Source organism: Mesoplodon bidens (genome assembly GCF_964165515.1).
Source record: "Mesoplodon bidens genome assembly, chromosome: 9".
NCBI classification, from domain to species: domain Eukaryota; kingdom Metazoa; phylum Chordata; class Mammalia; order Artiodactyla; family Ziphiidae; genus Mesoplodon; species Mesoplodon bidens.
The window spans coordinates 62,065,090-62,088,550 of record NC_138166.1 but is presented as its reverse complement, the minus strand read 5'-3'; the positions used below and the strand labels follow the sequence as shown (position 1 = coordinate 62,088,550).

General features: G+C 39.6%; 2 protein-coding genes across 5 annotated transcripts in view; both read left to right on the top strand.

The window, feature by feature from the left end:
- PDE1C (phosphodiesterase 1C) overlaps positions 1–23,461 on the top strand; it is a gene marked incomplete at both ends in the record, with an annotated part of 531,390 nt that overhangs the window by 200,318 nt on the left and 307,611 nt on the right. The gene's annotated exons all lie outside the window — the stretch shown is intronic.
- On the top strand, positions 11,535–13,395 carry LOC308622379 (actin-related protein 2/3 complex subunit 5). The gene has a single exon (XM_081243752.1). It carries the CDS (start codon positions 11,638–11,640, stop codon positions 12,091–12,093), a length of 456 nt encoding a protein of 151 aa, XP_081099878.1. The 5' UTR covers positions 11,535–11,637; the 3' UTR covers positions 12,094–13,395.

The window sequence follows — 23,461 nt, the reverse complement described above, 5'->3', positions numbered from 1 at the left end:
GAGCATTTCGTATCCCAGTCTCTTTATCACTGAGAACTCAATGTGGCTGATTCCCTTAAAATAGTGTGAACAACATCTCCCAGAGCTGGGAGGTGATCAGCCAAGCGTGTAAGGCAGCCCCACACTGTTGTGGCCCAGTGGGAAGTGGACCTGCTGGAAGCCAGCCAGAGTACTTTGGGAATATGAGCAGCTCTGCTGTGAAAGTTGAGTGCGTCTGTGGGCTGGACTCAGTTCTGCAGAGCTGTGTGACCTTGGGCATCCAGTTAGACTGTGGCCCTGCAGTTGTCACATCCTTCTAAAGGGTGATGATAGTTCTTGACTCAGTAGCTTAGACCAACAATTCAGAGAAAAGGATTATCTCCTTGATTACAAGTGGAAGCCCATTTCTAAACAAAAAGTAGAAGAATCTTTTCCTTTACTTGAGCTTCCTTATCCATGGTGAGGGATGGACAAGGGGGTATTGAGATGTGTTTACCTGTTTGTTTAAAGCTTTTTTAAAAAAATATGTTTCTATTATAAATGTAATACATGCTCATAGAAAAAGGAAAAGGGAAAATGTTACCCATTATTCTTTCTTTGCAGATTGCTAAAATTTGATTTCTTCTATGAATATGTTTAAGTTCTCTTTAATCTCACAGTATCATGTTCTAAAATTTAACATTATGACCCACCCAACATTTCTCCATGTTTAAACTTTTATGAACATCAAAAACTCTTAAATTTAGTCACTTAGTGGATGTACTGTAATTTAGTAAACAATTTGCTGATATTTGAAAATTTTCCAGTGTTTTGCAAATGTAATATAAACAATGCTATGAGGGACATCTTTGTGTAAATAGATTGTTGTAGATTTAGGATCATTTACTTGGGTTAGATTCTCATACCCCAGGCAGATTTGTGGAACTCCCCAGAAGCACAGTGTGGTCTGAGATAAGAGGTGCTCCGGCTGTTAATGCCTTTGATGTTCTTCTTTAGGTACTGTTCTAACTCTCCTTCACTTGGCATTTTCTTATCAAACAGGTATTAACTGTAATCTCTTTGGTCTTAAAATGTTTTGACTTGACTTTTGTCAAGCAGCCATATCTTCCGCTAATTGATGCACAAGATCTATGTAATATTGATATTCATATTATCTATTGATACAGGACATTGGAGAGAATCCTTTTGCAGCTGTACTGAGCATTCTTTGTGCACTCTGAAGTGTTTAATTCAATTCTACATACGTTTGTTGATCACTAGAGCAGCTGCCAGTGAATTTGAAGGAGTGTTAATTGGGAGTCAGAAAATGTAGGTTCAAAGTTTGGCTCTGCCCTTTATTAAGTGACCTTACACACAGAGACTAAGCTTGCTGTAGTTTTGTTTTCTGCCTAAGATGTGGAAATAACATCTCTCTCGGTGGGTATTCATGAAGATGAAAAGATGATGACCTTAGTAAACTGTGTAGTGTTATATAAGTAAGAGGCACAATTATTGTCATACATGGAAAGTGTTCTGCTTGATACTGTGGGCGATACTAAGAGGAACCATTCATGCATTCATGCATTCATTTATTCAGCAAACATTTATTGAGTAACTACTATGTGCAGTGCAATGACCTGAATGCTGGGCATACAGTGGTGAATAAGGCCCTGTAAACCATTGAGGAGTTTATAATCTAGTAGTATAGATAGCTGTACTGTCCAGTATGATGGCCATTTCCTACATGTGGCTAGTGCCAGTGAGGAACTGAATTTTTTATTTTATTTAATTTTAAGCTATTTAAATATAAGCTTGAAAAAAGAGATCATTCAGTAACCATTATTGGAAAACTAACGTTTTCCATTGAGAATTATGTCTGGAACAACTTGAGTATGTGAATCTACATTTTAAGCTGTACATTGTATGAAATCTAAATACCATCAAGGATTTCCAATGAAAATTTAGCCTCCTAATTGAGATATGCTGTAAGGGTAAAATCTACACTGATTTCTAAGACTTAACATATACAAAAAAGTGAAATATTTAATTAATAATTTCAATATTGTTTATATGTTCAAATAATATTTTGGATGTATTAGGTTAAATAAAATATATTGTTAATTCACCTACTTCTTTTTACTTTCTTAAATGTGGCTACTGGAAAATTAGGCATGCAGGTTGCATTATGTTTCTACTGGCAGCACCAATGTAAGTAGAGATGAGTGAACCACAGTGGGAGCTCTAGTGCAGGCTGCACTGAGGTGCAAAATGCTCTGGGAATTTTGGAGGTGGAGAAAAGAAGCATTTCACCTGTGGGGGGGTTCAGCAAAGCTTCTTGGAACAATGTCATTTGACTGAGCCTTGAAGGCAAGCTATATGACTATTTTTAAGGTTAGGTTTTATTAAGGAAGAGCAAATTCCAGTAAGAGGAAGCAGCTTTCACAAAAGTATAGTGGTCAGAGGGTTTGGGACCTGTTATTAGGAAGTATAATGGATTTTTTTTTTTTTTTTAATGTTATCAGCTTCTGCTCTGCCTTATTTGGAAGCCTCAGGGTTTTAAAGTTCTCTTATGCTGAGCTCTGCCCAGGTATCCTGCAATGTCATCCTGATCCCCCAGGGGGTGATAGAAAATATATACTCTTCCCAAAAGCACATTAGCTGGGGCATTCTGGACATAGGTCTGTAACAGAAATACAGACAGGTAGTTTCTGGGGCCATAGTGACTTTGGGACAGTCTTGTGGTGCTCTAGTGCCAGAGTGACTTGGAGACAGGATTCTTGTGGGATCCTTAAGACCAAACCACTTGGCAGCCATCTGCCATCTGCCCTTAGGACTGAGTATTAGTTTCTACTTTCCCCAAACCACCTATACCTCATTCCTCCTGATTTAAATGTTCTTTTTGGGCAAATGTGAGTAGCTAAAAATCTAAAAGCTAAATGTTGATCCAGTTCTCAGACTGGGAATACAGTTTTTATTTATTAATTTTTACTGCAAGTAATGAGGACCAAAACCAAGTGGAAAAATCATGGTCCTAGGAATCAGAAATCTGGAGTTTCAACCCTGCCCCTGCCACTTATCTGTTGTATGATTTTGGGCAAGTCACTCATTCTGATAAAGTATGTGGAATGGGATCAATAATACTTGTTTCAGAATTATTGTGAAAATGAAATAAATGGAGATAAATAAAAGTATAAAGTTGGCAAAGTGCTATAAAACATAAGGCACTGTTTTGAGTTGTCAGTAATAATAATTCTGTAATAATTGGCAATTACAATTATAGGTATTATTAGCAATGCCCACACAATCGTTAATAATCACATAAAATCACCAACAGTTATTGTTACAAATTATAATTTGACTATATTTTAAAGTACAATTAATAAGCAGTTATGAAGAAACACTCTTTTGAACCTAAGAGGAAGAACTTTGTTTAGATTGGAGTCTCCATATCTGCTCCCCATGATTTGCTTTTTTTTCCCATGTGAATGTTGTAGTTGGGAGGCAAGTGCAGAGTGAAGGGGAGGAGGGATGAGAATGGATGGTGTGGAAGCTGTCAGCTAAACCTGAAGCATCCTCTGTTGCTGCTCTCCATTCAGTAAGTAGTTACATCCTGTGCAATAGCTCTGTAATTAGCTTCTCCTTTTCCATTCTCTCCAGCTATTAGTTTGGCTCAAGTCCTTGACACTCCTCACCTTTCTACTCTAATAGCCTCCCAACTGGCCTCTTTGCCTTGAGAATCTCCTCATCGGACCCATCCTACCTTTAAAAACCTTCAGTGACTCCCCACTGCCTACAGCATCTGTGCTCATCTGAGGCATTGGGAAACATTGTTGAATCAAAAGTCTGTGAATAATTTATTCTCTTTTTGTTTTACTCTTTAAAAACCCACTAGAGCAGGGTTCACTGTATCATTCTGTCTAGCGTGAGAGAGTAAGGGTGGAATTGGAGCTAATGCATGGAAAAATCGCGAATAAACCCCAGATACGCCTGCAAGATGGTGCCATCCATCATTTATGTTATGGGAGAAAATAGTTGAGAAATGGGAGCCTGAAGAATAAAATCCGTGTTCCTTTGCGTATCATAAAAATGATCCATGGTAAGTCCTTATTTCGTCTTGATCCTCCCCCATTCCCCCACCTCACCACTCCTGCCATCCTTACCCGCTGTGTTATTCCCCAGCCATACCGGTTGTGGTGACCTTTGTTTCCTACCCAACATGTGTTCTTTCTTCTGTGGGAACAGCAGCCTCATTCCCTTTAGGGAAGCTCTGTTCCTCTACCTTCCACCCGCATGGCTTGGGTGGGGCTGACCCCACCTTCAGCCTCCTGGGTTGGCCCTGTATCTCAAGCCTGACTGGCAGAAGTATAGGATTCCTCCAACCATGGGGATTGGCTGGAGATGGGCAGGTGCCTCTAGCTGGGCCAATCAGAACCAACCTGTGGTTTTGTAGGAAGTATTGGGAGTGTGGTGCAAAGCTGGTAGGATGTGTCAGGTCCTCCCAGGGGCTATGTTGCTGCCTGAGGAAAAGGTTGTCTGGGTATGAAGCTGACACAGAAGATAGGAACACTGAGAGAGAAGTGGACACAGAGTCTTGGCGGCATCACTTGAGCCCCTGGATCCACTTGAAGCTAGATAAAGCTTGGTTTTATGAGCCGATTTAGTGTCTGTCTGTCTGTCTGTCTGCCTTGCTTAAGTCTGTTTGAGTTTAGTTTCTGTCATCTCAAACTGAGTCCTGACCAATATACTAGACTCCTTACCATCTGCAATCTTGGCAAGCTCATTACCATGACATGTTTTTGCTCATGGCCTGGAATGCTCCTCCCCCTCTCTCAGCCCAGCAGTGTTCTATGTATCTTTCTCCGCCCAGGTCAGGTATCACCACTGCCTTCGCATCCTGCCTGGGCAGAATGAGTTCTTCTCTGTGAGTTCCTATATCCTGGGGTCACACAAGTCATTTCATTTTGTCTTACAGTTGCTACACGTGCATTGGAATTTCTGACCCCTTACTTATGAGATACTTATTAATTTCAGACACTTTCTTATTTAAATGTATGTCCCGAACACTTTGCATAGCTTCTGTGAATAAACAATAAATACTTGTTGATCTGAATTTAGTAGAAAAAGAGAAATAATAAAAGTAAGAAATAAAGAAAGAAAAAGAAAGAGAAAAAGTGCGTTTTGCCCTTTAAAATGTGAGTCTTGGTCTTGGACTGTGGATAAAGGAAGATGGGAACAACTTGTTGAATAACAAGTTAAACCTATTTAATCCCTTTTCCTGAAAACTGTTTGTACTTGACAGCTGCAAAATATTTGGTAGCCCGAAGATGGGAGGAATTTAGGCTAGCATACGGGGATGGTAAAAAGAGAGGCTGAAGAGATGATTCTAAGTTACATGAAGTCACCGTCAGTGATACTGTGTCCTGCACAGCTGAGTAACTCCTACCCGCTGATGGGATGTCAACTCTGGAATGTCTCTCAGGACTCTCTTTTTCATATTCCCTGGTTCAGGCCGTCCCTGAACACTGGACTACTGCAGAAGTCTTCTCACTGGGCTCCTTGCCACCTTCTTTCACACAGAATTCATCCTGTATGTTGGGTCAGAATGATCCTGTAAATCTGCCCCTGTCATGCAGTTGCTTGCAAGCTTTAAGTCCCTGAGATACCTCTTTAAAGCATCACTTAGGACTTGCTATGGTAGGGCCTGAACTTTCTTTTACAGGCTCATTTTCCAGGACTCCCATTCTTCCCTGTAGTGTTCCAGCTAAAGTGAACCATATGCCAGTCCTGACTGTTGACCATGGCCTGCTGTTTTCTGTTTTGGTAGTTCTCTTAGGGAGACCTCTCCACCTGGAATATTCAGTTCCCAACTCTGCAAGACCAATAGCTGTCATCCTTTGATGCCACAGATGAATGTCACCCCCTCCCTTTTCCGCATTTGGAACTGCCCTAGAATGTTTTAGTCATTAGGGTCATTTGTATATACATTCTGTATTAGGATAGGCTTGCCACTGTAATGAACAAGACAAGCCTCAAATCTCAGAGGCTTAACACAATAAAACTGTATTTCTCACTTGGCCACCATCCTATGCAGCTTGAACATCTCTTCTCTCTGGCCACCTCCAACTCAGAAACTCAGGAATCTGGGCATCTTCCATAATGTGGCTTTACCATCTCAGAGACCTTAGCTTCCAATGGTCTGTCTAGAGAGCAGGAGAGAAAGAGAGAGAGGATGGTGGATGGTGTGAGATGTTTTAGAGGCCAGGCTGGGAAGTGGCACATGTTATTTCCATCTACATGCCGCTGGCCAGAACTGAGCCTTATGGTACCAGCCTAAAAGCAAGGGTGGCTGGGGAATGTAGTTTCCCTGTGAACCCTGGAAGAAGAAATGGAATCGGTGAGTCACTTCCAGCTTCCTACTGGAGAAATTTGTCTCATCGTTTCCGCACCCTTTGGTATTTCTGAACAAGGGGCCCTAAACATATAAGGTGATAGTGAAATTGACACCCATGAGGACCTGTGTACGGGCAGCACTGCACACATTATCTTTTGCTACTTTATTTTGCTTTCTTGCTCCTGAGCAGGGATAAAACCTTTAGTGCCTTCACTTTATACCTTCTCCCCACTTCTTCTCCCCCTTCTCCTCCTCCTTCTTCTGTTTACATTTTTCCTCCTTATTATCAAAATTTTTCCTATTCTCTTTGCCTTCTCTTAACCTACTTTAATTCTCACCCAAAAGCCAATTGCAAAAGGTGTAAGTATACACAGAGTCAGGAATGGATATGTTTGTGTTCTTGGGCAGGTTGAAAAGATGCTAACCACTCCAATTCCTTCTATTCTTTTTTTGGGGGGGGTGTTAAATAAACCTTTTATTTGGGAATAGTTTTAGATTTTCAGAAAAGTTGCAAAGATGATAGAGCATCTCCATATACCCCTCACCCAGTTTCCCCTAACGTTAACATCTTATATTTATGGGGTACTTTTGTCAAAACTAAGAAACTAACATTAGTACAGTGCTATTAACTGAATTCCAAACTTTATTTGGATTGTGCCAATTTTTTCCACCAGTGTCCTTTTTCTGTTGCAGGATCCCATTCAGGGTACCACATTGCATTTGGTTTTCATGTCTCCTTAAGTCTCATCTAGTCAGTAATAGTTTCTCAGTCTTTGTTTTGGATGACTTTGACACTTTTGGAGGCGAACTGGTCAGATATTGTGTAGAAAGTCCCTCAATGTGGGTTTATTTGATATTTTTCATATGATTAGTCTGGGTTCTTGGGAGGAAGACCACAGAGGTGAAGTTCTGTCCCCATCACATCATATCCAGGGATAACTGATATCCACATGACATCACTCATTATAATAAACTTGATCACTTGTTTAAGGTAGTGTTTGCTAAATTTCTCTACTGTAATGTTACTGTTTTCTTCCTTCCATACTCTTATTCACTGGCTACTACTCACTAAGTCCAGCTCAAGGGGGAATGGGATTACGCTCCACTTCCTGAAAGGGAGAATATCTACTTAATATTATTTGGAGCCTCCAATTCTTTATGCTTTCCCACTTAAATGCTTTCAAAGCCCCTATAAATAGATTTTTGCCTCAATGGCAGACATAAATCATGGCCTCAAAAACTATCTCTCTGACAACTAAATGAAGAGCCTTGCAAATTCTTATCCCATAGGTAAGAGGAAGAGTCCATCCTGAGGAATCAAAACAAAGCGAGCAAATGAACCTATTAGCATCTAACCCTTCTGTGAAGTAGCACACCTTGGAGTCGGCTAATGACTGCAAAACGCTGCTTGACTCATCACCACCTCCATTACTCATGAATGCACACGCTCACTCTTGGGTGAAGTGGTGAGGTGCCTAAGCTTTCCAAAACTGCTCCCGTTCTTTGTGGCAGGCTAAGGTGCTGAGGTGTTCTGTTGGTGAGTAAGGGAAGTGGGCAAGAGGGTGCATTTTGCTGCTGTAACAGCCACAGTCATGCCCTCCCTAGCTAGCTAAGAGCCTCAGGGATGTCAGAGAGGAACCTTAGAATGTTTGATGGGAGGTGGGGTTTCTCACTTCAAAGCCCCCTTTCTCAGCTGTCAGGAAAAGTGTGAAGAGAATGCTTTTGAAATAAAAATTGAAATGAATCACAGCTCTAATTGTTTTCCATTTATAATCATAGTTGGGTGAGATCATCTAGATGGATCACTTTATTCTACATGTGAGAATCTACAGATGATGTGAGAAGTAATGCAGCTGAGTGCAGGAACCAGGCCACCTTAAGACATACCTGCTAATTCACTTGCTCATTGGGACATACAGTTCTGAGAGGCAGGAGCTGGAAGAGAAAGAAGAATGTGGGTTTTGGCATTAGGCACACCCAAGTTTCAATCTTTTTAAAAAAATTTATTTTACTGAAGTATAGTTGATTTACAATGTTGTATTAATTTCTGCTGTACAGCAGTGATTCAGTTATACGTATATGTACATTCTTTTTCATATTCTTTTCCATTATGGTTTATCACAGGATGTTGAATATAGTTCCCTGTGCTATACAGTAGGACCTTGTTGTTTATCCATTCTATATATAGTAGTTTGCATGTGCTAATCCCAAGCTCCCAATCCATCCCTCCCTCACCATCCTCCCCCTTGACAACCACAAGTCTGTTCTCTATGTCTGTGCATCTGTTTCTGTTTAGTAGATAAGTTCATTTGTGTCATATTTTAGATTCCACATACAAGTGATATCATAACGGTATTTGTCTTTCTCTTTCTGACTCACTCCACTTAGTATGATAATCTCTAGGTCCATCCATGTTGCTGCAGATGGCATTATTTCATTCTTTGTTATGTCTGAGTAGTATTCCGTTGTATATATATGTACCACACCGTCTTTATCCATTCATCTGTCATTGGACATTTTGGTTGCTTCCATGTCTTGGCTATTGTAAATAATGCTGCAATGAACATTGGGGTGCATGTATCTTTTCGAATGAGAGTTTTCTTCAGATATATGCCCGGGAGCGTGATTGCAGGATTGTATGGCAACTGAGTTTCAATATTGACACTGCCATTTATATTAGTCAAGTAACCTTTGCAACTTTATCTCTCTTGAGCCTCAGATTTCTCAGCTGCAAAGTGGAGTTACTGAAATTTTCTTAGGATAGTTGTTGCAAGGATTAAATGAGGAAATACCTGTTATGTACCTACCTGGTATTTAATAGATGGCAGCTGCATCAGAATGCTTTTGGTGCAAATAACAGAAAATCCAACTGAAAATGGGCAAAAGAATCAAAAGAATATTTATGTTATTTCATATAAATAGAAGAATAGTAGTAGGATTACTCCAAGATTGGTTGTTTCAGAGGCTCAACATTGTTATCAAAAGTCCAGGTTCTTTCCATTTTTCTGCTCTGTTGTCCTCAGCAGGATGGGTTAGTCTTCAGAGTAGCTCTCCTCACAGTCATAACATATGGCTGCTGACTTCCAGGCATCACGTTCATAGATGACACCCCAGAGGAAGATGAGGTATCTCTCCCAGTGTCTTTCTTAAGGGTGAGGAAACCATTTTCAAAAGCAACCCATCCCCATTCTTCCTTTCCTAGTTGACTGCTCTTCACATCTCATTGATGAGAATTACACCACAGATTTGTGTCTGAATCATGGGTCACCATAATTGGTTTAGACCAATCAGGATCCACTCCTGGGACACTGTAATTGGTTAGACCAATCAGGATCCATCCTGAGGCAAATGCTGGTCCAGCCTCCCTGATACCTGAAGAAAAATATGAATACTGTTAAGAAGGAGGAGCATCTGAATATGTCAAAACTTTTGCAGGTTCAGCAAAACAAGGTTATTGCAGTAGTTCATGAGGATGGACATTGACCTGATTGATTATAATGTAGATATCTCTTCCTCCCCTTTAAATTGGTTCACTCTTTAATATGGTAGAATGTCAGAGTTTGAAGGAATCTCTTTAAAGCATGTCTAAAGAATGATTACTTCCTTTTCTTGAACTCCCACCAGTATACAGGAGTCTCCCTGAAGCATGGATGAATGGCTTCTGGTGAACCAACCCTGGGGTATATCTTGAGGTGATTATTTACATCAAAATTAATTGAAGTTAAATAAAGTTACAAGTTCAGTTCCTCAGTTGTGCTAGGCACGTTTCAAGTGCTCAGTAGCCACATGTGGCTAGTAGGTACTGTATTAAACAATTCCAATTATATAACATTTCCATCATTGCAGAAAGTTCTTCTGGACACCACTGCTATAGGTTATCCTCCAGACCGTTCCAGTTTTAAAATTCTGAAGAACAGACTCAGGATTACCAATGTCTATGTACAGATTTAATAATTTGATGGGTGTACTGATTGGTTGGAAAAAAAACAAAAATAACTTATGGGTCAACGTTTAGAAATTCTTACCATAAATTATTTGTCAACTGATCCATGTGAAGTAGAATTAATGATTCTCAATGTGCCTAAATCTGCAATATGAGTTTTAATTAATTAGTATTTAATTTCTTTTGTGCTTACTCATTTATTCCTACAAACCTCAATTCTTGCATATTCTGGGAGTGATAATTTCTGACCTTATTATTTTCTCTCTTGTCTTGGTCTGCCCAGTACTCTGCATTTCCCAGCTGTTAACATCTTCATCAACCAGAAGATGGGGAAAGGAGAGTGTATTGAATTCAAATAGTGAAAAATTACAGCTTGTCAGTGTCTTGAGTGGAGGTTTGGTGAGAGAACATTGGTTCAAATAAGAAGTTTGGACCATCTGTTGATTTAACTATATACTGGTATTATTACTAATAGTACCTTATATAGGCATCTCCCTTTCACATTTTTTATTTCATTTAATCTTCCTGTAAGTTATTGCATTATCCTCATTTTCATACAAGAAAAGAGACTAAATTACTATTGTGTAATGTGGTACATTAGTTGGGGTTAATGTTTTTTAATTTTATTTAATTTTATTTGAATTTGGCTTAATAAAACACACACTGAATACACACACACACACACACAGCATGTGTTTCAAAAGGTTATAAAACTAGAATTTGAACACAGAACTTCTGATTCAAAATTTGGTGCTATTCATATCTGTGGCTGCTTTCTTTGTTCTTTTCTATACTTTGTACCTTTCCCCTTTGCCAGAGATAATTGACACATGGCCATGCTAAACTCTCATAGGAAGTTGTGAAATACAAAGTAAAGGGACTCACTTCATAAATAGTCATGAAAGAACTTGGGGATCTTGACATGAAAGGTTTGCTGAATTATAATTATATAGAGGTACATAGATTATAATAGAATTTCCTTTTTCATTCAGAGATGTAAACACTTATGGGTTGATGCAAGCCTCTTATTCACCATAAGTAGCCATTTTTATGTACATGCTGGGATAATGTCAAAGAGAATGGAGGGGTCCAGCGCGCTCCCTCCCTGGTGCGCTCCCCTTGGAGGAGAGCAGGGGCGGCGTAGGAGGCTCAAGAAGAGCGTGAGCCTGAGGAGGAAGGAGCTCGGCCAGCGCGCAGGCCCAGAACCACCCGAGCCGCGGCTGCCCGTGACGCCTCTGAGGGGAAGAGGGAAGTGAAGGCGCCAGTCTGCGGGTTCCAACTGGGCTGGGCTTGTTAAGGTAGAGGCAGCACCGAGAGGAGGCCTTGGCCACCGATCCGGATAGGGATGTCGAAGAACACGGTGTCGTCGGCCCGGTTCCGGAAGGTGGACGTGGATGAGTATGACGAGAACAAGTTCGTGGACGAGGAAGACGGGGGCGACGGGCAGGCCGGGCCCGACGAGGGCGAGGTGGACTCCTGCCTGCGGCAAGGAAACATGACAGCTGCCCTACAGGCAGCTCTGAAAAACCCCCCTATCAACACCAAGAGCCAGGCAGTGAAGGATCGAGCAGGCAGCATTGTCTTGAAGGTGCTCATCTCTTTTAAAGCTAATGATATTGAAAAGGCAGTTCAATCCCTGGACAAGAATGGTGTGGATCTCCTAATGAAGTATATTTATAAGGGCTTTGAGAGCCCCTCTGACAATAGCAGTGCTATGTTATTGCAGTGGCATGAAAAGGCACTTGCTGCTGGAGGAGTGGGGTCCATTGTTCGAGTCTTGACTGCAAGGAAAACCGTGTAGTCCGGCAGGAACGGATATCTCCCATGGGGTGGGAGTTGCTGGTACAAAGACCAAAACAACCAAATGCCACCGCTGCCCTTTGGGTAGCATCTGTTTCTCTCAGCTTTGCCTTCTTGTTTCCTTTTCATATCTATAAAGAAGAAAATTACATATCAGTTTTTCTTTAATGAAATTGGGATAAAGTAGAAGAAATGTTTCAACAGGAATGTCTCATTCTCTCAAAATGATTTCAGTGATGAGTATACCAGTCTGTACATAGCGTAATTTACATTCAAGTTTAATTGTGCAATTGTTAACCCCTATTGGCTGGTGTAGGGGGTTTTCTTGTTGTTTGGTTTTTGGGAGCGGTTTTTTGGTTTTGTTTTGAATAGTAGTGAGAAATTTAATCAGAATTTGAGGCCGGTTTCCTAACTCATTGCTAGCCAGGAAATGATCTTTATAAAAAATTTTTGAGAGACTGGCAGCTATTAACATTGCAAAACTGGACTGTATTTCCCTTATTTAAATGAAATGTGTTTCTGGAACAAGTGGTGGCTGAACACCACAACCAAGTTCCAACTCTGTTTCTGCTTGCCTCCAGATTATGTGAGTTTGAGTACGCTTCTTCCTCTCAGCATCCAGTAATCATGGCCTCTTGATTTCTTTGTGGTCACCCAGGGTACAGAGCAAGGAATCTTGCTCTACACAAATGTATCTGTAAAATGCCAGACCCTGTTTGGCATGAGCATAAAACTTTTTTTTTTCTAATAATATGGCCCTATTTGGGGAAACTACTCCAAATCAGGAAGGATGTGGAAACTATGATGTAGTTGAAACTCTGGGAAGCCTCTGAATGAAATGCTATTTTCTTTTATAGTAGCTGCCTTCGACATTATGAGGTATATAACTAGTATTTAATATGTCCTATAAATGTCTTCAGTGTTTTTCAGGGTAATTATTGGGATCTCAAAAGATTTGGTTAGGATCCAAACACATACACATTCTGTATTTTAGCTCAGTGTTTTTTAAAAAAAGAAAATGCCACACATCAAAAAGTGTTCACTTTGTTGGACAAACCAAATCGGTTCTCAAAAAATGACCGGTGCTTATGAAAAAGTAATTATTCAGTAGCTCTAAAACAAGTCACCTGAATGCTTATGACCATGAGGGAAATCAGACTGTATCTAGTATTTACATTAGACACCAGTGTCATAATCACTGACTTGTGTGAAAACTGGTGCAGAAATTCTGTAAACTCTTTGCTGTTTTTGATACCTGCTTTTTGTTCTGTTTTGTAAAAATGATAAACTTCAGAAAATAAAATGTCAGTGTTGAATAATTAAAAAAAAAAAAAAGAGAATGGAGGGTAGGAGTAGGAGATGGTGAATTGAATGGACTGACATGTCTTTTTTCTCTCATGTGTTCTCTGTTAATATTGTTTCCAGAGAGGAAACACTGTTTCAACTGATGTAGACAAAACTTGAATAATAGGTCGAGTGAACTGGATAACAAATATTGAAGTGGAAAATGGTTATTGGATCTTTTCATTATTTAATCTGATGATGAACATCCTTTGTCACCTCCCCTTCTGTTTCTTACCCAGTGGATAGAGGAGATACAACAGCTGGCAATGAATCCATCACTCACCTGGTTGATTATTCAATTTTAGGACCTTTATTTAACTGTGGTTGCTAATCAGCTTTTATCCAGGCAGTCTCCACATTGCTTTTTTTTTTTTTTTTTTTTTTGCGGTAGGCGGGCCTCTCACTGTTGTGGCCTCTCCCCTTGCAGAGCACAGGCTCCGGACGCGCAGGCTCAGCAGCCATGGCTCACGGGCCTAGCCGCTCTGCGGCATGTGGGATCTTCCCAGACCGGGGCACGAACCCGTGTCCCCTGCATCGGCAGGCGGACTCTCAACCACTGCGCCACCAGGGAAGCCCTCCACATTGCTTTTTAATAATGGTGGCACCCAAGCAAAGCATGTGACAGGGATTAATTTAATTGTGTTGTCCAGAAAATGGAGCATGGGCTCTAAGGATGCTGCAGTTGTACAGCCCTTGAAGAACCAGGTGATGCTGACATTTTCCTAATGGGGAGTGAAGATGGAAAGTGCTGGGACTGGAGGTGGATCTTGGTTTATCTTGCTGTGGATTACTTGCTGTGCATCTTTGCTTGCAGCAGGAAAGCTGGTTTCTGGAAGCAAACTTCTCTTCATAATACATATTGTGTCTTGTATCTTGCAGGGTCTTTATTGAACCAGACCCTTACTCTGTAAAAGCACTGTGATATTCTCATGCCCCATCATAGATTGCTATAAACAGGAATAAAATGGATGAATGAATATATGACTCTGTGAGTAGGGGTGAACTACATAAAGAAATTGCAATGCTTTATAACTACTGAGTTTAAAAACAGCCTCTTGGGTGTAATTGCTTCCTTCTTTTTCTACTAAGGACTGCTAAATAAACAATACCAAACTACTTCCAATTAAACAAGTGAACTCTGCATGCCTTTTCACATGAAGGCAACTAGGCAACTTTTTGGAAAAGGAGGCAGACATTTTAGATTCTCTGAGGCTCACACACTTCCTCTGCTTAATTATGATGCAGTAGATATTTTTTAAATTGAAATATAATTGACATATAATTTTATGCTTGTTTCAGGTGTACAACATAATGATTTGATATTTGTATATATTGTGAATGATGCAGTATAGATTTATCCTGGGAACAAAGAACTGAGCTAAAGCCTCCTCAACATGGAACAATATTTCAGCAACTTTGGCCTGCTGTTATTGATACATGCTTGTTTTGGCCCCCTCTCTCTTTGTAACTAAATAATCATTTTTGTCAGAAAGAGTCCTTTGATGAGAGATAAAACCAAGAGAGAAGTAACATTGAGCACTTTGAATCAATTCATTCTTTCAACAAATATTTATTGGCCGTTTACTATGTGTTAGATACTTCTGGGCACAGAGGAAGAAAAAACAGATGAATGAATTAAGGTTAAGTTAGCAGAGTTGACCATAGAGGGCTATCCGTGCTTCCTTCAAAATTTACTTTGAGAGGTCTCCCTTCTCACCATCACTACCCCAAAAGGTCTTTTTCAAAGTATTTCCAACAACCTACAGGATTTGCTGTGAGAGGAGTTCTGGCAATGTAATTTTCTCTATCGTGTCACATATCCCTTGATGCTTTAGTCTTCCTTCTAGATTGGCATGTTGGGAAGCAACACTTAAGACTCTTAATCTGCTGTGAACTCTTTTTGGGGAAGACTTTAGATCTCTGTATGCAGTTTACTGAATGGTTTTGTTTAGGAGCAAGGCATAATTAGTTTTGCATTTAGAAGGAGTTCTCTATCATCAGAGTGAAGGATGGAAGTCCTTGCCTCTCTTCTTTGCCTTCCTTTCTTAAACTTCTTCCTGTTGCACTTTCCTCTCTATCCCTTTGTTGGGACTGCTCTTGTCTAGGTTCCTACTGATTCCCACATTACCAAATCTGATTGCAGCTTGTTTGCCTTCATCTCATTTGGTCCATGCCAAAGGAATTAACCAATTCCTTCTTCTTAAAACACTTTTTCTCTTGGCTAATGTGACCACCACATTCTCCTGGTTTTTTAAAAAATACCTCATTGGCCATTTTTTTCCTCAGTCTTCTTTACCAGCTCTTCATCCTCTATTTGACCTCTCAATCTCAGATGATCTTAGGGCTTATTCTTCAGCTTCTTCTCTAGGCTTACCTTTGCTGATTTTATCTGTCCCAAGTCTTTATCTTTTGTTTCAACACTTAGACTATTATGTGCCTAGGTGCGGTTTTCTTGAATGTGCTCTTGAGTCTGTACATTTTTGTTTTTTACTAAATTTGGGAAGTTTGGGCCATTTTTTCTATTATATTTTTTCTGGCCCAATTTCCTTCTCTTCTCCTGGGATTCCAACTACCTTTATGATGGACCTTTTGAAATTTCCCACAAGTCCCTAGGCTCTTTTAATTTTTTTCAATTTTTTCCTTGTTCTTCAGATTAGGTGATTTCTATGACATCTATCTTCAAATTCACCGAATCTTCTTTGTCTGTCTGCCCCTACTATAAACTTAATGAAGTTAGGGTCCTTGTCTATCTTGGTCATGGCTGTGTCTTCACTATCTAGAACAATGTCTGGCAAGGAAAGAAGGTAATGTCTGTGGTCTAGAGTGATACAAGGAGAAGCTGAACTAGGACACCAGCAATCAGGAGGAAGAAAAGATATACCCAGTAAGGTATCTTATCATCAGTAATATTATCAGATCAGTTTGAAATTCAATTCAAGCAGATTATCCTAAGGCAGAGATTGAGTGAATTAGGTTTAAATAGATCTCATTGACTCTAATGAGGTGGCTTCATTAGGGCTCCTAAGGGTCACTAATTCATTCATGGGGGCCCAAGGCTTGGCTCTGATATACAAATGACAGAGCATTTGCTTCTTTCTAAATATTTAAGGATTTAAGATTTTCAGTTCATCCATCCAAGGAACCAATCATCTAACCAACAAATTATTACCCGTACTGAGAGTTGGATCCTGGGCCAGATCCTGAGTATACAGGGGTGATTATGTACGTACCTTATGTTATAAGACTAGTAGAGTCAGAAGTTCAAAACAGTCAGTGCCATCCAGCATGATAAAATGCTCTATACAGGGTATGTGCCAGGGCCTGTCACTTTGAGAATGAGTATGAAGGGTTCAGGGAGCATTTTGAAAGGAGATGCTTGAGTTGTGACATTTGAAGGACAAGTAAAACTCCTCAGACACCAAGGGAAAAGCTTGTGTGCAGATCCATGCAGAGAAACCATGAAGGGGTCCATAACCAGTGGGAAAATTCCAGCACCCTCTGGTGGAATGTGGCAGTCTTGATTCACATAGCTTTATCCTGACCCCCTCAACTTGAAGAAACTAAGAACATGAAGCAGGGATTAGTATCCAAAATGCCCCAAAAAAGTTTGCAGTAATGATGGCACTTATTACCATTATCAGTAGAATGGGGGCTGGGCAGAGATGAGCTCAGGAGGTTCTCTTGTACTTCTTGTCATCACTTGCCCAGTTGGGAGGTAGTAAGGGCAGAGAGGCTGTCATTTTTCAGGGTCTTGCTTCTCTACTTTTCCTCAACATATCAATAATATTTGTGGAGATGCCATCTAAGTACTTCATTATCTCTTGCACCAGAGTTGATCAAGGAGGAGAGAGAGGCACAAGGGAATCTGCTTTCTACTGGTTAGGTTGTTGGTGAATGCTGCAGGGCCAGAGGAGTTTGGTCATAAGTAGTTAGGGGAGTAAAGGACTGTGGTCATTTTGCAGCTCAGGAACAGGGGGTCTAATGAGGGAAATTCATTACGCTGAGATTACAGATACGAATAATGGTCCTACTAGGACAGTAATACCCAAGTATTCTAACTCCTACTCAGGTACTTTTCCCCGAAATACCACAGGGAAGGGAGGAAGAGAGAAAGAAAGGAAGAGAGGAGAGGAGAAAAAGGAAGGAGAGGAAGAAATCCTTAATTAATATTCATATTTTGACCAAGTTTGCAATGTACTTTCCTGGTCTTAGTTACTTAGATTCTGTACTTTGTAATAGAGAATTGTTAGTTCATATTTATTTCAGGAAAAAACTGTGGTATTTTTCCTTTGGAAGATAGATAGATACGTAGCTTCTGTAATGAGAGAGAGAAAGAGTTGTTTTGAACATGAGTGAAAAACTGTTCCTGTAGGCTCTGCCTTTCCTATTTGCACATATTAGCACTATTTTCTGAAAATAAGAACAAACAACAACCAGAAAGAGAAATCTATATTAAAACTATTTAATCTCAGTAAGTGGTCAGCTTCGTTTTTAGACTTGTGTATTGGAAATATTCTTTCATTATTATTGTATGAGGTATGTTGTTTCCAGGTAACAGGGAAGAAAAAGCTTGGAAGCTCAGAATCACAATTTTATAATTCTCTAACTTTGTAAAGTACCATATAAGAGAACTTTAGGCTTAATTATATTGGAACAATGTGTGCTCTATTTTAATCCTGAACTGAGATAACAGAGTCATTGGGAAGATTATTTCTGTCTTAATTTAGGAGATGAAGAAAAAATATATAAGCCCATTAAAACAACTTAGGGTCTTTGAATGAAAGCAGTAAAGAAGTTATACTATTACAAGACTGTTTTTGTATTATTTCAAGTTAATGTGGAGTGACTTGAAGAGATTAAATGCAAAAAGCTTTGAATCTGAGGAAAACTATTTAACAGCAAGGCAATTGAAAAGCAAGAGTGAGTTTATTAGTATTGTTTTTTCTTTTGATAAATCGCTACTAATGTAATGCCTTGATAAAAAGAAAATTGAGAGCTACTATTATATTTTAACAACTTAAAAATAATTTGTTTTCCTGTTACTGAAGTATTATGTCACATGTTCACTAATATGCTGAATTTGGTAAGCAAGTAAGTATACATTAGACGACCCAGCAATCACACTACTGGGCATATACCCTGAGAAAACCATAATTCAAAAAGAGTCATGTACCACAATGTTCACTGCAGCACTATTTACAATAGCCAGGACATGGAAGCAACCTAAGTGTCCATCGACAGATGGATGGATAAAGACGATGTGGCACATATATACAATGGAATATTCGCCATAAAAAGAAACGAAATTGAGTTATTTGTAGTGAGGTAGATGGACCTAGAGTCTGTCATACAGTGGAGTAAGTCAGAAAGAGAAAAAGAAATACTGTATGCTAACACATATATATGGAATCTAAAAAAAAAAGAAATGGTTCTGAAGAACCTAGGGGCGGGACAGGAATAAAGACGCAGACATAGAGAATGGACTTGAGGACATGGGGAGGGGGAAGTGTAAGCTGGGACGAAGTAAGAAAGTGGCATTGACATATATACACTACCAAACGTAAAATAGATAGCTAGTGGGAAGCAGCTGCATAGCACAGGGAGATCACCTTGGTGCTTTGTGACACCTTGAGGGGTGGGATAGGGAGGGTGGGAGGGAGACGCAAGAGGGAGGGAATATGGGGATATATGTATATGTGTAGCTGATTCACTTTGGTATACAGCAGAAACTAACACAACATTGTAAAGCAATGATACTCCAATAAAGATGTTAAAAAAAAGAGTATACATTAGTATATTGAAATTAGTATAAAAATAATAAGAAAAAAATTAAAATGTAACTCCAATACCCAGATATAACCATTGCAATGTCTTTTACTGTTTTCATATGTCTTTCTCAAGAACAACTTTATAATTTAAATTTATAATTAAATTTTATTATAAATTATAATTATAAAGCAAATTATAATGTGTTCTTTGCACGAACACTATATCAGGGGCATCTTTCCATATCAGTAGATGTGCATCTTCAATACAGTGGTCTCAACCATTTTGTTTTACTCCAGCATAACTGAGGAATTAAACACAGTATCGATAGCGGTATTCTGTCAACTCTTTTTTTTTTTTTAACATCTTTATTGGAGTATAATTGCTTTACAATGGTGTGTTAGTTTCTGCTTTATAACAAAGTGAATCAGTTATACGTATACATATGTTCCCATATCTCTTCCCTCTTGCATCTCCCTCCCTCCCATCCTCCCTATCCCACCCTCTAGGTGGTCACAAAGCACCGAGCTGATCTCCCTGTGCTATGCAGCTGCTTCCCACTAGCTATCTATTTTACGTGGGACTCTTTTTTTAAGGGGTGAGGAGATGGGGTGGAGAGGAGGGAGGAAAAATGGTCAGTTTATGTCGAAAAAGCTCCACGTGACAAATAGCTATCTGTAACATCACTTTTAATGATTGTATAAATTATAATGTTTTAAAAACAAATTCCCAATTGTTGGCCATTTAGGTTGTTTCTAATTTTGAAACATAATGTGTAATATTGTGATAAACACTCCTCCCCACCCCCATCTGGTTATTTCCTTACAATAAGTTTCTAGGCATAGAATTATGCTATCAAAGAGCCTTTCCTGCACTAGCAGTACCTTGATTTTAGGCCATTGCCAAATTGTCCCCAGAAGTGTCATTCCAGTTGATACTATTACTAGTAGTTTATGAGATTGTCCATATTCTACCATTTAGGCCCAGATCATTTTAAAAAATCGATGCCAGGGGCTTCCCTGGTGGCACAGTGGTTGAGAGTCCGCCTGCCGATGCAGGGGACGCGGGTTCGTGCCCTGGTCCGGGAAGATCCCACATGTCGCGGAGCGGCTGGGCCCATGAGCCATGGCTGCTGAGCCTGCGTGTCCAGAGCCTGTGCTCTGCAACGGGAGAAGCCACAGCAGTGAGAGGCCCGCGTACCGCAAAATAAATAAATAAATAAATAATAAAATAAAATAAAATCGATGCCAGTTTGATGACAGAAAAAAGTTATCATTGTTTCATTCACATTTTAAAACTGAATGATGAAGATGAACATTTTTATAATTTTATAGACTATTTGAATTTCTTTTTATATGTTTCATAATATATATTTATCTTGTGAATTGTAAGAATTATGACATTACTCCATTTTTATGTCATTAACATGTTACAGTTTCTCCCTCATATATTGTTTACTTTTTTTTTTTTTTTTTTTTTTTTTGTGGTACGCGGGCCTCTCACTGTTGTGGCCTCTCCTGTTGCGGAGCACAGGCTCTGGACACACAGGCTCAGCGGCCATGGCTCACGGGCCCAGCCGCTCCGCGGCATGTGGGATTTTCCTGGACTGGGACACGAACCCGTGTCCCCTGCGTCGGCAGGCGGACTCTCAACCACTGCGCCACCAGGGAAGCCCCCTATTGTTTGCTTTTAATTTTATGTTGGGTGTTGACATGTAAGAATTCTTACAAAGCCAAATTTCTTAACTATTTTCTTTGTTTTTCATGCTTAGAAAAATATTTTCTAAGTAAAATTTATGAATAAAATGTTCACTTTCATATCATATACACAGTTCCTTAAGCTTTAATTTAGCATGTATGTATTTCAAATTTTTTCCATTTCTACCTTTAATGTACTGGTGTTTATTTTGGTGTTTTGCATAAGATAGGTACTAAATTAATTTTTTTACCAAATTGCTGTATAGCTAATACAATCTTAAAATTCTTTCTCCACCAATGTTAAATGCCACCTTTTCATATTCTAAATTCTGAAGTTTACTTCAATTCTTTCTTGACTTCAAATTCTAAGCTGCTAATCTGCCTTATTTTTCCTGCACTAGTATCACATTATTCGACTTACTGTAGCTTTAGAAAACATCTATTAGTTTCTGGTTGGGTAAGTTTCCTTTCATTACTGTTCTTTTCTTTTTTCCAGAAACATCTTAATCAATGTATACATTTAACCTTCCAAGAAAAAATTAGAGTATCTTTTACATACGTCTCAAAATCCAATTGAGATGGCATTAAATGTATAGATTATTTGGGGGATAATTCCCATCTGTACAATATTGAATCTTTCCGTTCTGGAATTGGTGTGCTCTCTACTTATTCTAGTCCTCTTCTGTGTTCTTCAAGAAGGTTTTATTATTTTTTTATATGGTACTTGTTATGCTTATTTCTAGGTATTTTATATTTATTGTTGCTATTAGAAGATCCCCACCTTCCACATTATGTTGTCTTGATTATTGTTGATATATATAGGAAATTTTTTATACTATATTTTGTTATTTTTCTTTCAGAGTTCTTATTGGTCCTCTTTTGAGTTTTCCTGGTAGATAATCACAGCATTTGCAGATCAACCCAGAAAAGTTATCTTCTCTTATGTCTTTGATTATTACTCTTGTTTTATTAGTTCTGCTCCTTCATTAGGAGCTACTATTATATTAAAGTATAATGGTCCCTGAGTATCCACGGGAGATTGGTTTCAGGAGTCCCTGTGGATACCAAAATCCATGGATGCTCAAGTCCCTGATACAAAATAATACAATGAATACAGAGGGCCCTCCATATCTGCAGGATTCAACTAAAGGATAAGAAACCCGAGGATATGGAGGGTTGACTGTACTTTCTCAGTGTTTTTCTTTGCATTCTGAAGAGCTCTTAAGTTGGTCTTCCACATTAATCTCTGTATTAGTTAGGGTTCACTACAGATACAGAACCAATAGGATTTCTGTATAGATAGAGATTTTAAGGAATTGGTTCACATGATTATGGAGGCTGACAAGTCCCAGGACCTGCATTTGCCATGCCAGCGACCCTGGAGGGTCGATGTTATGGTTCTAGTACAAATGCTGACAGGCTGGAGACCCAGGAAGGGTAATTTGAGTCCGAAGGCAGAAAAGAACCAATGACCTCGCTGAAGAAAGTCAGGGGCTATTCCCTCTTACTCACCAGAGGGTCAGTTTCAGGCTGTTACGAAAACTGGAACCTTTCCTATTAAGCTGTTGCTTTTCTGAGACTCCTCTGTCAGCTCTCAGTAGGAGCCTTAAGTGAGGCAAGCATAGACTTGCATTTAAGACTTTGGCTTAACCTGGGGCTTTTCAGTGTCATCCTGTATGTTTCCAGTTGACAGTTTTGGCTTACTAGCTTGAGTGTTTGCAGTCTCCCTTCATTCTTCCAGTTTCCTGAGAATCTTCTTGAGCTTTTTGTAGACTTAGAATTTTAGTATAAACAAAGGATGTCCAAATATATCCATGGTCATTGTGAAAGGGAGGGATTCAGTGAGGGAGGGAGAAAGAGAAAATAAAAACTGACTTTCAGTTTGTCATTGAGGCTGGTATTTTTCAGCTCCTCAGTCCCCATGCCTTGGTTACCCTCTCACACATTATTTGGCTTGGCATTGGTGCTGCTCCCCCGTTCCTGGAGGAGTGATTATAGAAGAAATTCTGGGTCAGGTCAGAAGTCAGCCAGATCATCATAGTATCACAAAGAACACAGAGCAACTGCAAAATGCTTTATGACCTCGAGGTACAAGTACTGTCATGTTTTATTTTTATTTTTAAAATAAAATCAAACCTGGCTTTAAGCGCTGCTAGCTGTGGTGGGGGAAGAATCTAATGTTCCTTTTTATTGGGGCTCTCTTTCTTCTCTACTGAATCATGCAGGGACCTCAGTAGTTATATGTGCCTCGTGAAATGGAGGAAGGAACTGGCCTGAAGTCCACAGTGGTTGGCATTACCAGTATCCTTCCATCTGCTCCTATGTGCTTCACTTGACACCTGGTCCTTCATTCTGTCAGGCTCTGCTTCTAGACTTGCATGTGAGGATGCTCACAGGATCCCTTCCTACTTGATCATGGGACGCTGTACAACCCCCTCACTTCCTTCTCCCTACCCCTCACTTCCTAAAACATACTCACATGACTTCCCAGACTCTGGGAATCCAACCCTTAGGGAAAGGACAAGTCTGTCTTCCTCTTGTTGCACCAGTGTCTATCCTGTC

Bases quoted from the DNA above. Each gene is read 5' to 3' on its own strand.
- LOC308622379 (XM_081243752.1), top strand. From the start codon at position 11,638: ATGTCGAAGAACACGGTGTCGTCGGCCCGGTTCCGGAAGGTGGACGTG.